At 53.2% G+C, this 12,518-nt stretch overlaps 1 protein-coding gene across 3 annotated transcripts in view; it reads left to right on the top strand.

Annotated features, from left to right (window-relative positions):
* Window positions 1-557: 557 nt before the first annotated feature.
* hpx (hemopexin) overlaps window positions 558-12,518 on the top strand; it is a 29,531-nt gene continuing 17,570 nt past the window's right edge. Inside the window, exons 1-4 of one of the 3 annotated variants that reach the window (XM_031897446.1) lie at window positions 558-679; window positions 2,458-2,499; window positions 6,613-6,683; window positions 10,968-11,045. In XM_031897446.1, the coding sequence (XP_031753306.1) occupies window positions 657-679; window positions 2,458-2,499; window positions 6,613-6,683; window positions 10,968-11,045 (214 nt within the window). In that variant the 5' untranslated portion in view covers window positions 558-656. Of the gene's footprint in view, window positions 716-2,457; window positions 2,500-4,466; window positions 4,564-6,612; window positions 6,684-10,967; window positions 11,046-12,518 lie in introns of those variants that run through there. The other 2 variants (XM_031897447.1, XM_031897448.1) reach the window with 2 other exon arrangements.

Below are 12,518 nucleotides of genomic sequence, written 5' to 3'. Positions count from 1 at the left end.
GTGAGAGTGTGTGAGTGTGAGTGAGTGTGCGAGTGTGTGCGAGTGTGAGAGTATGTGTGTGTGTGTGAGTGTGCGAGTGTGAGTGAGTGTGTGAGTGAGTGTGCGAATGTGTGCGAGTGTGTGAGTGAGTGTGCGAGTGAGTGTGCGAGTGAGTGTGCGAGTGTGAGAGTGTGTGTGTGAGTGTGCGAGTGTGTGCGAGTGTGAGAGTGTGTGTGTGTGAGTGAGTGTGCGAGTGTGTGTGAGTGAGTGTGCGAATGTGTGAGAGTGTGAGAGTGTGTGAGTGTGAGTGAGTGTGCGAGTGTGTGCGAGTGTGAGAGTATGTGTGTGTGTGTGTGTGTGAGTGTGCGAGTGTGAGTGAGTGTGTGAGTGAGTGTGCGAATGTGTGCGAGTGTGTGAGTGAGTGTGCGAGTGTGTGCGAGTGTGAGAGTATGTGTGTGTGAGTGTGCGAGTGTGAGTGAGTGAGTGAGTGTGCGAGTGTGGGTCACTGTGTGGGTAAATGTGTGTGTAACTGTCAGTTTGTGCAAACACAGCCGGGGATTATGGGAAGGGGATTGTGTAACTGAGTTGGGAAACGAATTCCCGGACAGAGAAGGGTTTGAGTATAAATCCAGTTTCTCTGCCAACTGGGAACATTGGCACCGACTCTCCTGGGCACCATGATTCCCTACCTGGGCACCCTCCTCTGCCTCCTGCCTCTGGGACTCCCCTACCCACTGTGAGTACCCATATACTCCCCCATTACTCCCTCTAGTACCCTCCTCTGCCTCCTGCCTCTGGGACTCCCCTACCCACTGTGAGTACCCATATACTCCCCCATTACTCCCTCTAGTACCCTCCTCTGCCCCTGCCTCTGGGACTCCCTACCCACTGTGAGCTTTACTCCCTCTAGTACCCTCCTCTGCCCTGCCTCTGGGACTCCCCTACCCACTGTGAGTACCCATATACTCCCCATTACTCCTCTATGACCCTCCTCTGCCCCTTCTGGACCCCCTACCTGTGAGTACCCAATACTCCCCATTACTCCTCTAGTAACATCCTCTGCCCCTGTCTGTGGGACTCCCTACCCACTGTGAGCCTCCCCCTTTAAGCTCATGGGACTCCCCTACCCACTGTGAGTACCCATATACTCCCCCATTACTCCTCTAGACCCTCCTCTGCCCCCTGTCTGTGGGACTCCCCACCCACTGTGAGTACCCATATACTCCCCATTACTCCCTCTAGTACCCTCCTCTGCCCCCCTGCCTTGGGACTCCCCTACCCACTGTGAGTACCCATATACTCCCCCATTATAGTAACTCCCTACACTGTAGTACCCATATACTCCCTCTAGTACCCTCCTCTGCCTCCTGCCTCTGGGACTCCCCTACCCACTGTGAGTACCCATATACTCCCCCATTACTCGCCTCTAGTAACCCTCCTCCTGCCCCCCTGTCTGTGGGACTCCCCTACCCACTGTGAGTACCCATATACTCCCCCTTACCTCCCTCTAGTTACCCTCCTCTGCCTCCTGCCTCTGGACTCCCCTACCCACTGTGAGTACCCATATACTCCCCCATTACTCCCTCTAGTACCCCTCCTCTGCCCCCTGTCTGTGGGACTCCCCTACCCACTGTGTACCCATATACTCCCCATTACTCCTCTAGTACCCTCCTCTGCCCCTGTCTGTGGGCCCATTACTCCCTCTAGTACTCTCCTCTGCCCCCTTCTGTGGACTCCCCTACCCACTGTGAGTACCCATATACTCCCCCATTACTCCCTCTAGTACCCTCCTCTGCCCCCTGTCTGTGGGACTCCCCTACCCACTGTGAGTACCCATATACTCCCCCATTACTCCCTCTAGTACCCTCCTCTGCCCCCTGTCTGTGGACTCCCTACCCACTTGAGTACCCATATACTCCCCCATTACTCCTCTAGTACCCTCCTTGCCTCCTGCCTCTGGACTCCCCTACCCACTGTGAGTACCCATATACTCCCCCATACTCCCTCTAGTACCCTCTCTGCCCCTGTCTGTGACTCCCCTCCCACTGTGAGTACCCATATACTCCCCCATTACTCCCTCTAGTACCTCCTCTGCCCCCTGTCTGTGGGACTCCCCTACCCACTGTGAGTTACCCATATACTCCCCCATTACCTCCTCAGTACCCTCCCTCTGCCCCCTGTCTGTGGACTCCCCTACCCAACTGTGAGTACCCATATACTCCCCCATTAACTCCCTCTAGTACCCTCCTCTGCCCTCCTGTCTGTGGGACTCCCCTACCCACTAGTGAGTACCCATATACTCCCCCATTACTCCCTCTAGTACCCTCCTCTGCCTCCTGTCTGTGGGACTCCCCTACCCACTGTGAAGTACCACCTTTACTACCCCATTACTCCCTCTAGTACCCTCCTCTGCCCCCTGCCTCTGGGACTCCCCTACCCACTGTGAGTACCCATTTACTCCCCCATAACTCCCTCTAGTACCCTCCTCTGCCTCCTGCCTCTGGGACTCCCCTACCCACTGTGAGTAACCCTATACCTCCCCCATTACTCCCTCTAGTACCTCCTCTGCCCCCTGTCTGTGGGACTCCCCTACCCCACTGTGAAGTACCCATATACTCCCCCATTACTCCCTCTAGTACCTCCTCTGCCCCCTGTCTGTGGGGACTCCCCTACCCACTGTGAGTACCCATATACTCCCCCATTACTCCCTCTAGTACCCCCTCTGCCCCCTGTCTGTGGACTCCCCTACCCACTGTGAGTACCCATTTACTCCCCCATAACTCCCTCTAGTACCCCTCCTCTGCCTCCTGCCTCTGGGACTCCCTACCCACTGTGAGTACCCATATACTCCCCCATTACTCCTCTCTAGTACCCTCCTCTGCCCCCTGTCTGTGGGACTCCCCTACCCACTGTGAGTACCCATATACTCCCCCATTACTCCCTCTAGTACCCTCCTCTGCCCCCTGTCTGTGGGACTCCCCTACCCACTGTGAGTACCCATATACTCCCCCATTACTCCCTCTAGTACCCTCCTCTGCCCCCTGTCTGTGGGACTCCCTACCCACGTGAGTGAGTACCCATATACTCCCCCATTACTCCCTCTAGTACCCTCCTCTGCCCCCTGTCTGTGGGACTCCCCTACCCACTGTGAGTACCCATATACTCCCCCATTACTCCCTCTAGTACCCTCCTCTGCCCCCTGTCTGTGGGACTCCCCTACCCACTGTGAGTACCCATATACTCCCCCATTACTCCCTCTAGTACCCTCCTCTGCCCCAGTGGGACTTCCTCCACGTGTGAGTCCCCATATACCCATTACCCCCCTCCTCTGCCCCCTGTCTGTGGGACTCCCCCTACCCACTGTGAGTACCCATATACTCCCCCATTACTCCCCTAGTATTGGGACTCCCCTACCACTGTGAAGTACCCATATACCCTCTAGTACCCTCCTCTGCCCCCTGTCTGTGGGACTCCCCTACCCACTGTGAGTACCCATATACTCCCCCATTACTCCCTCTAGTACCCTCCTCTGCCCCCTGTCTGTGGGACTCCCCTACCCACTGTGAGTACCCATATACTCCCCCATTACTCCCTCTAGTACCCTCCTCTGCCTCCTGTCCTGTGGGACTCCCCTACCCACTGTGAGTACCCATATACTCCCCCATTACTCCCTCTAGTACCCTCCTCTGCCTCCTGTCTGTGGGACTCCCCTACCCACTGTGAGTACCCATATACTCCCCCATTACTCCCTCTAGTACCCTCCTCTGCCCCCTGTCTGTGGGACTCCCCTACCCACTGTGAGTACCCATATACTCCCCCATTACTCCCTCTAGTACCCTCCTCTGCCCCCTGTCTGTGGGACTCCCCTACCCACTGTGAGTACCCATATACTCCCCATACTCCCTCTAGTTACCCTCCTCTGCCCCCTGTCTGTGGGACTCCCCTACCCCTGTTGTACCCATATACTCCCCCATTACTCCCTCTATAACCTTTCATCTCCTCTGCCCCCTGTCTGTGACTTCCCCTACCCACTGGAGTACCCATATATCTCCCCCTTACTCTCTAGTACGCCCTCCTCTGCCCCTGTCTGTGGGACTCCCCTACCCACTGTGAGTACCCATATACTCCCCCATTACTCCCTCTAGTACCCTCCTCTGCCCCCTGTCTGTGGGACTCCCCTACCCACTGTGAGTACCCATATACTCCCCCATTACTCCCTCTAGTACCCTCCTCTGCCCCCTGTCTGTGGGACTCCCCTACCCACTGTGAGTACCCATATACTCCCCCATTACTCCCTCTAGTACCCTCCTCTGCCCCCTGTCTGTGGGACTCCCCTACCCACTGTGAGTACCCATATACTCCCCCATTACTCCTCTAAGTAACCCTCCTCTGCCTCCTGCCCTCTGTGGACTTTCCCTCTACCTCACTGTGGTTACCCATATACTCCCCATATACTCCCTCTAGTACCCTCCTCTGCCCCCTGCCTCTGGGACTCCCCTACCCACTGTGAGTACCCATATACTCCCCCATTACTCCCTCTAGTACCCTCCTCTGCCCCCTGCCTCTGGGACTCCCCTACCCACTGTGAGTACCCATATACTTCCCCCATTACTCCCTCTAGTACCCCTCTGCCCCCTGTTCTGTGGGACTCCCCTACCCACTGTGAGTACCCATATACTCCCCCATTACTCCCTCTAGTACCCTCCTCTGCCCCTGCTGTGGGACTCCTACCCACTGTGAGTACCCATATAACTCCCCCTGCATTAACTCCCTCTAAGTACGCCTCCTCTGACTCTGTCTGTGGGACTCCCCTACCCACTGTGAGTACCCATTTACTCCCCCGCATTACTCCCTCTAATGTACCGTACTCGCTCTGCCCCCGCCTCCTGGAACTCCTACCCACTGTTTGTAGTACCCATATACTCCCCCATTACTCCCTCTAGTACCCTCCTCTGCCCCCTGTCTGTGGGACTCCCCTACCCACTGTGAGAGCCAGTCACATGGTTAGGGCAGTAATTGCCCCAATCAGGGGGCAGTTCAGTGACATAAGGACCAACCCCGGTGCGGCTGATGCCTCCCATACTGTGGGCAGCGAGGGGTTAAACAAAATGATTCACTGACCCTGGATGTTTCCCAAAACAATCAGACGAGTGTGAGACCGAAGGGCAAGTAAACTGGATCAGAACCTCCCCCCCCATATGTTAACCCTTTCCTGGGGAGGCGCAAATAGCCTGGGGCAGATTCCCATCTGTCCAGGACACTAGGGGTTAACTCTATAGGCAAGAGGCTTGTCCAATCAGAGTTACAGAGACCGACCCAAACAGTACCGGTACCAGGCAGTGTTCCCCCATTGGGCTCCCTAAAGCCAAATATAAAGTGCCAGTAGGTCCGTACCTTGGCTATAGAGACCGACCCAAACAGTACCGGTACCAGGCAGTGTTCCCCCCCATTGGGCTCCCTAAAGCCAAATATAAAGTGCCAGTAGGCCCGTACCTTGGCTATAGAGACCGACCCAAACAGTACCGGTACCGGGCAGTGTTCCCCCCATTGGGCTCCCTAAAGCCAAATATAAAGTGCCAGTAGGTCCGTACCTTGGCTATAGAGACCGACCCAAACAGTACCGGTACCGGGCAGTGTTCCCCCCATTGGGCTCCCTAAAGCCAAATATAAAGTGCCAGTAGGTCCGTACCTTGGCTATAGAGACCGACCCAAACAGTACCGGTACCGGGCAGTGTTCCCCCCATTGGGCTCCCTAAAGCCAAATATAAAGTGCCAGTAGGCCCGTACCTTGGCTATAGAGACCGACCCAAACAGTACGCGTACCGGGCAGTGTTCCCCCATTGGGCTCCCTAAAGCCAAATATAAAGTGCCAGTAGGCCCGTACCTTGGCTATAGAGACCGACCCAAACAGTACCGGTACCAGGCAGTGTTCCCCCCATTGGGCTCCCTAAAGCCAAATATAAAGTGCCAGTAGGCCCGTACCTTGGCTATAGAGACCGACCCAAACAGTACCGGTACCAGGCAGTGTTCCCCCCATTGGGCTCCCTAAAGCCAAATATAAAGTGCCAGTAGGTCCGTACCTTGGCTATAGAGACCGACCCAAACAGTACCGGTACCGGGCAGTGTTCCCCCCATTGGGCTCCCTAAGCCCAAATATAAAGTGCCAGTAGGTCCGTACCTTGGCTATAGAGACCGACCCAAACAGTACGCGTACCGGGCAGTTGTCCCCCATTGGGCTCCCTAAAGCCAAATATAAAGTGCCAGTAGGCGCCGTACCTTGGCTATAGAGACCGACCCAAAACAGCTACGGTACCGGGCAGTGTTCCCCCCATTGGGCCTCCCTAAAGCCAAATATAAAGTGCCAGTAGGCCCGTACCTTGGCTATAGAGACCGACCCAAACAGTACCGGTACCAGGCAGCTGTCCCCCCATTGGGCTCCCTAAAGCCAAATATAAAAGTGCCAGTAGGTCCGTACCTTGGCTATAGAGACCGACCCAAACAGTACCGGTACCGGGCAGTGTTCCCCCATTGGGCTTCCCTAAAGCCAAATATAAAGTGCCAGTAGGTCCGTACCTTGGCTATAGAGACCGACCCAAACAGTACCGGTACCGGGCAGTGTTCTGTTTCTTGCAGGATTAAGGGACGGCCCAATGACACCGGCTCCAACTTGTTCCCAGTAAATCCTCCCAGTCTGAATGTTACAGGTGAGTTTCTGCCCCCCCCCCCCCCCCGGGGCCACTGGGTCAGAGTTACATGGGGGGGGGGGGCATAATCAGGTGTAAGGGGCACAGAGGTATATTTGAAACATGGGGGGGGGGTACAATGAGGTGTAAGGGGCACAGAGGTATATTTGAAATATGGGCGGGGGGGGTACAATGAGGTGTAAGGGGCACAGAGGTATATTTGAAACATGGGGGGGGACAATGAGGTGTAAGGGGCACAGAGATATTTGAAATATGGGGGGGGTGTACAATGAGGTGTAAGGGGCACAGAGGTATATTTGAAACATGGGGGGGGGTACAATGAGGTGTAAGGGGCACAGAGGTATATTTGAAACATGGGGGGGGGGTACAATGAGGTGTAAGGGGCACAGAGGTATATTTGAAACATGGGGGGGCGGGTACAATGAGGTGTAAGGGGCACAGAGGTATATTTGAAACATGGGGGGGGCACAATGAGGTGTAAGGGGCACAGAGGTATATTTGAAACATGGGGGGGGGGGTACAATGAGGTGTAAGGGGCACAGAGGTATATTTGAAACAATGGGGGGGACAATGAGGTGTAAGGGGCACAGAGGTATATTTGAAACATGGGGGGGCACAATGAGGTGTAAGGGGCACAGAGGTATATTTGAAACAGGGGGGGGGTACAATGAGGTGTAAGGGGCACAGAGGTATATTTGAAACATGGGGGGGGGGCACAATGAGGTGTAAGGGGCACAGAGGTATATTTGAAAACATGGGGAGGGGGGGTACAATGAGGTGTAAGGGGGCACAGAGGTATATTTGAAACATTGGGGGGGGTACAATGAGGTGTAAGGGGCACAGAGGTATATTTGAAAACATGGGGGGGGCACAATGAGGTGTAGGGGCCACAGAGGTATATTTGAAACATGGGGGCGTACAATGAGGTGTAAGGGGCACAGAGGTATATTTGAAACATGGGGGGGGGTACAATGAGGTGTAAGGGGCACAGAGGTATATTTGAAACATGGGCATGAGGGGCACAATGAGGTGTAAGGGGCACAGAGGTATATTTGAAACATGGGGGGGGCACAATGAGGTGTAAGGGGCACAGAGGTATATTTGAAACATGGGGGGGGGGCACAATGAGGTGTAAGGGGCACAGAGGTATATTTGAAACATGGGGGGGGTACAATGAGGTGTAAGGGGCACAGAGGTATATTTGAAATATGGGGGGGGGGCACAATGAGGTGTAAGGGGCACAGAGGTATATTTGAAATATGCGGGGGGGGGGCACAATGAGGTGTAAGGGGCACAGAGGTATATTTGAAATATGCGGGGGGGGGGCACAATGAGGTGTAAGGGGCACAGAGGTATATTTGAAACATGGGGGCCGCACAATGAGGTGTAAGGGGCACAGAGGTATATTTGAAATATGGGGGGGGTGGGCACAATGAGGTGTAAGGGGCACAGAGGTATATTTGAAACATGGGGGGAACACAATGAGGTGTAAGGGGCACAGAGGTATATTTGAAACATGGGGGGGGCACAATGAGGTGTAAGGGGCACAGAGGTATATTTGAAACATGGGGGGGGGGCACAATGAGGTGTAAGGGGCACAGAGGTATATTTGAAACATGGGGGGGGACAATGAGGTGTAAGGGGCACAGAGGTATATTTGAAACAATGGGGGGGGGTACAATGAGGTGTAAGCCGGGCACAGAGGTATATTTGAAACATGGGGGGTACAATGAGGTGTAAGGGGCACAGAGGTATATTTGAAACATGGGGGGGGGAGCGTACAATGAGGTGTAAGGGGCACAGAGGTATATTTGAAACATGGGGGGGCACAATGAGGTGTAAGGGGCACAGAGGTATATTTGAAACATGGGGCGGGGTACAATGAGGTGTAAGGGGCACAGAGGTATATTTGAAACATGGGGGGGGCACAATGAGGTGTAAGGGGCACAGAGGTATATTGAAACATGGGGGAAAAGGGGGTACAATGAGGTGTAAGGGGCACAGAGGTATATTTGAAACATGGGGGGGGGGGTACAATGAGGTGTAAGGGGCACAGAGGTATATTTGAAACATGGGGGGGGGGTACAATGAGGTGTAAGGGGCACAGAGGTATATTTGAAACATGGGGGGGGCACAATGAGGTGTAAGGGGCACAGAGGTATATTTGAAACATGGGGGGGCACAATGAGGTGTAAGGGGCACAGAGGTATATTTGAAACATGGGGGGGGGCACAATGAGGTGTAAGGGGCACAGAGGTATATTTGAAACATGGGGGGGGGTACAATGAGGTGTAAGGGGCACAGAGGTATATTTGAAACATGGAGGGGGCACAATGAGGTGTAAGGTGGGCACAGAGGTATATTTGAAACATGGGGGCGGCACAATGAGGTGTAAGGGGCACAGAGGTATATTTGAAACATGGGGGGGGGGCTACAATGAGGTGTAAGGGGCACAGAGGTATATTTGAAACATGGGGGGGGGGCACAATGAGGTGTAAGGGGCACAGAGGTATATATTGAAACATGGGGGGGGCGCACAATGAGGTGTAAGGGGCACAGAGGTATATTTGAAACATGGGGGGGGCACAATGAGGTGTAAGGGGCACAAAGGTATATTTGAAACATGGGGGGGGGGCACAATGAGGTGTAAGGGGCACAGAGGTATATTTGAAACATGGGGCGGGGGCACAATGAGGTGTAAGGGGCACAGAGGTATATTTGAAACATGGGGGGGGCACAATGAGGTGTAAGGGGCACAGAGGTATATTTGAAACATGGGGGGGGGGCCACATGAGGTGTAAGGGGCACAGAGGTATATTTGAAACATGGGGGGGGTACAATGAGGTGTAAGGGGCACAGAGGTATATTTGAAACATTGGGGGGGGGTACAATGAGGTGTAAGGGGCACAGAGGTATATTTGAAACATGGGGGGGGGGTACAATGAGGTGTAAGGGGCACAGAGGTATATTTGAAACATGGAGGGGGCACAATGAGGTGTAAGGGGCACAGAGGTATATTTGAAAACATGGGGGGGGCACAATGAGGTGTAAGGGGCACAGAGGTATATTTGAAACATGGGGGGGGGGTACAATGAGGTGTAAGGGGCACAGAGGTATATTTGAAACATGGAGGGGGCACAATGAGGTGTAAGGGGCACAGAGGTATATTTGAAACAGGGAGGGGCACCAATGAGTGTAAGGGGCACAGAGGTATATTTGAAACATGGGGTGGGGGCACAATGAGGTGTAAGGGGCACAGAGGTTATTTTGAACATGGAGGGGGTACAATGAGGTGTAAGGGGCACAGAGGTATATTTGAAACATGGAGGGGCACAATGAGGTGTAAGGGGCACAGAGGTATATTTGAAACATGGAGGGGGTACAATGAGGTGTAAGGGGCACAGAGGTATATTTGAAACATGGAGGGGGCACAATGAGGTGTAAGGGGCACAGAGGTATATTTGAAACATGGAGGGGGCACAATGAGGTGTAAGGGGCACAGAGGTATATTTGAAACATGGGGGGGGGGGGCACAATGAGGTGTAAGGGGCACAGAGTATATTTGAAACATGGGGGGCACAATAGGTGTAAGGGGCACAGAGGTATATTTGAAACATGGAGGGGGCACAATGAGGTGTAAGGGGCACAGAGGTATATTTGAAACATGGAGGGGCGGGGTACAATGAGGTGTAAGGGGCACAGAGGTATATTTGAAACATGGGGGCGGCACAATGAGGTGTAAGGGGCACAGAGGTATATTTGAAACATGGAGGGGGCACAATGAGGTGTAAGGGGCACAGAGGTATATTTGAAACATGGGGGGGGTACAATGAGGTGTAAGGGGCACAGAGGTATATTTGAAACATGGGGGGGGGGCACAATGAGTGTAAGGGGCACAGAGGTATATTTGAAACATGGGGGGGTACAATGAGGTGTAAGGGGCACAGAGGTATATTTGAAACATGCAGGGGGTACAATGAGGTGTAAGGGGCACAGAGGTATATTTGAAACATGGGGGGGGCACAATGAGGTGTAAGGGGCACAGAGGTATATTTGAAACATGGAGGGGGCACAATGAGGTGTAAGGGGCACAGAGGTATATTTGAAACATGGAGGGGGCACAATGAGGTGTAAGGGGCACAGAGGTATATTTGAAACATGGGGGGGCACAATGAGGTGTAAGGGGCACAGAGGTATATTTGAAACATGGGGGGGGGGTGAGGGGGAGGGGCTGGGGCAATTTCGAGTCACATAACTGGCTGATCTCTCCTATCACTTTCCCAGGACTCGCTGACGCCTGCAACGGGGAGGGGTTTGACGCTGTCACATTGGATGATCAGGGGGTGATGCATTACTTCAGAGGTAATGAACCAATCAGGTGCCTGAGCCAGTGTGGGATCCACTGCAATGGGGCGTGGGGCATTGTCCTGTCCAATATGAAAACTGATCCATACAATCTAGGCTGCACTGAGCAAACTTAGTACTGGGCTTTGGGTTATTGGGTGTTAGAGATCTTGTTATGGGGCACATTCCCTCCTGGGGTTATTGGGTGTTAGAGATCTTGTTATGGGGCACATTCCCTCCTGGGGTTATTGGGTGTTAGAGATCTTGTTATGGGGCACATTCCCTCCTGGGGTTATTGGGTGTTAGAGATCTTGTTATGGGGCACATTCCCTCCTGGGGTTATTGGGTGTTAGAGATCTTGTTATGGGGCACATTCCCTCCTGGGGTTATAGGGTGTTAGAGATCTTGTTATGGGGCACATTCCCTCCTGGGGTTATTGGGTGTAGAGATCTTGTTATGGGGACCATTCCCTCCTGGGGTTATTGGGTGTTAGAGATCTTGTTATGGGGCACATTCCCTCCTGGGTTATTGGGTGTTAGAGATCTTGTTATGGGGCACATTCCCTCCTGGGTTTATTGGGTGTTAGAGATCTTGTTATGGGGCACATTCCCTCCTGGGGTTATTGGGTGTTAGAGATCTTGTTATGGGGCACATTCCCTCCTGGGGTTATTGGGTGTTAGAGATCTTGTTATGGGGCACATTCCCTCCTGGGGTTATTGGGTGTTAGAGATCTTGTTATGGGGCACATTCCCTCCTGGGGTTATTGGGTGTTAGAGATCTTGTTATGGGGCACATTCCCTCCTGGGGTTATTGGGTGTTAGAATCTTGTTATGGGCACATTCCCTCCTGGGTTATTGGGTGTTAGAGATCTTGTTATGGGGCACATTCCCTCCTGGGTTATTGGGTGTTAGAGATCTTGTTATGGGGCACATTCCCTCCTGGGGTTATTGGTGTTAGAGATCTTGTTATGGGGCACATTCCCTCCTGGGGTTATTGGGTGTTAGAGATCTTGTTATGGGGCACATTCCCTCCTGGGGTTATTGGGTGTTAGAGATCTTGTTATGGGGCACATTCCCTCCTGGGGTTATTGGGTGTTAGAGATCTTGTTATGGGGCACATTCCCTCCTGGGGTTATTGGGTGTTAGAGATCTTGTTATGGGGCACATTCCCTCCTGGGGTTATTGGGTGTTAGAGATCTTGTTATGGGGCACATTCCCTCCTGGGGTTATTGGGTGTTAGAGATCTTGTTATGGGGCACATTCCCTCCTGGGGTTATTGGGTGTTAGAGATCTTGTTATGGGGCACATTCCCTCCTGGGGTTATTGGGTGTTAGAGGTCTTGTTATGGGGCACATTCCCTCCTGGGGTTATTGGGTGTTAGAGATCTTGTTATGGGGCACATTCCCTCCTGGGGTTATTGGGTGTTAGAGATCTTGTTATGGGGCACATTCCCTCCTGGGGTTATTGGGTGTTAGAGATCTTGTTCATGGGC

Source organism: Xenopus tropicalis, chromosome 2 (assembly GCF_000004195.4).
Source record: "Xenopus tropicalis strain Nigerian chromosome 2, UCB_Xtro_10.0, whole genome shotgun sequence".
NCBI classification, from domain to species: Eukaryota; Metazoa; Chordata; class Amphibia; order Anura; family Pipidae; genus Xenopus; species Xenopus tropicalis.
Note: the sequence above shows the minus strand (reverse complement) of the source record. Positions and strands in the feature narration are given on the sequence as shown.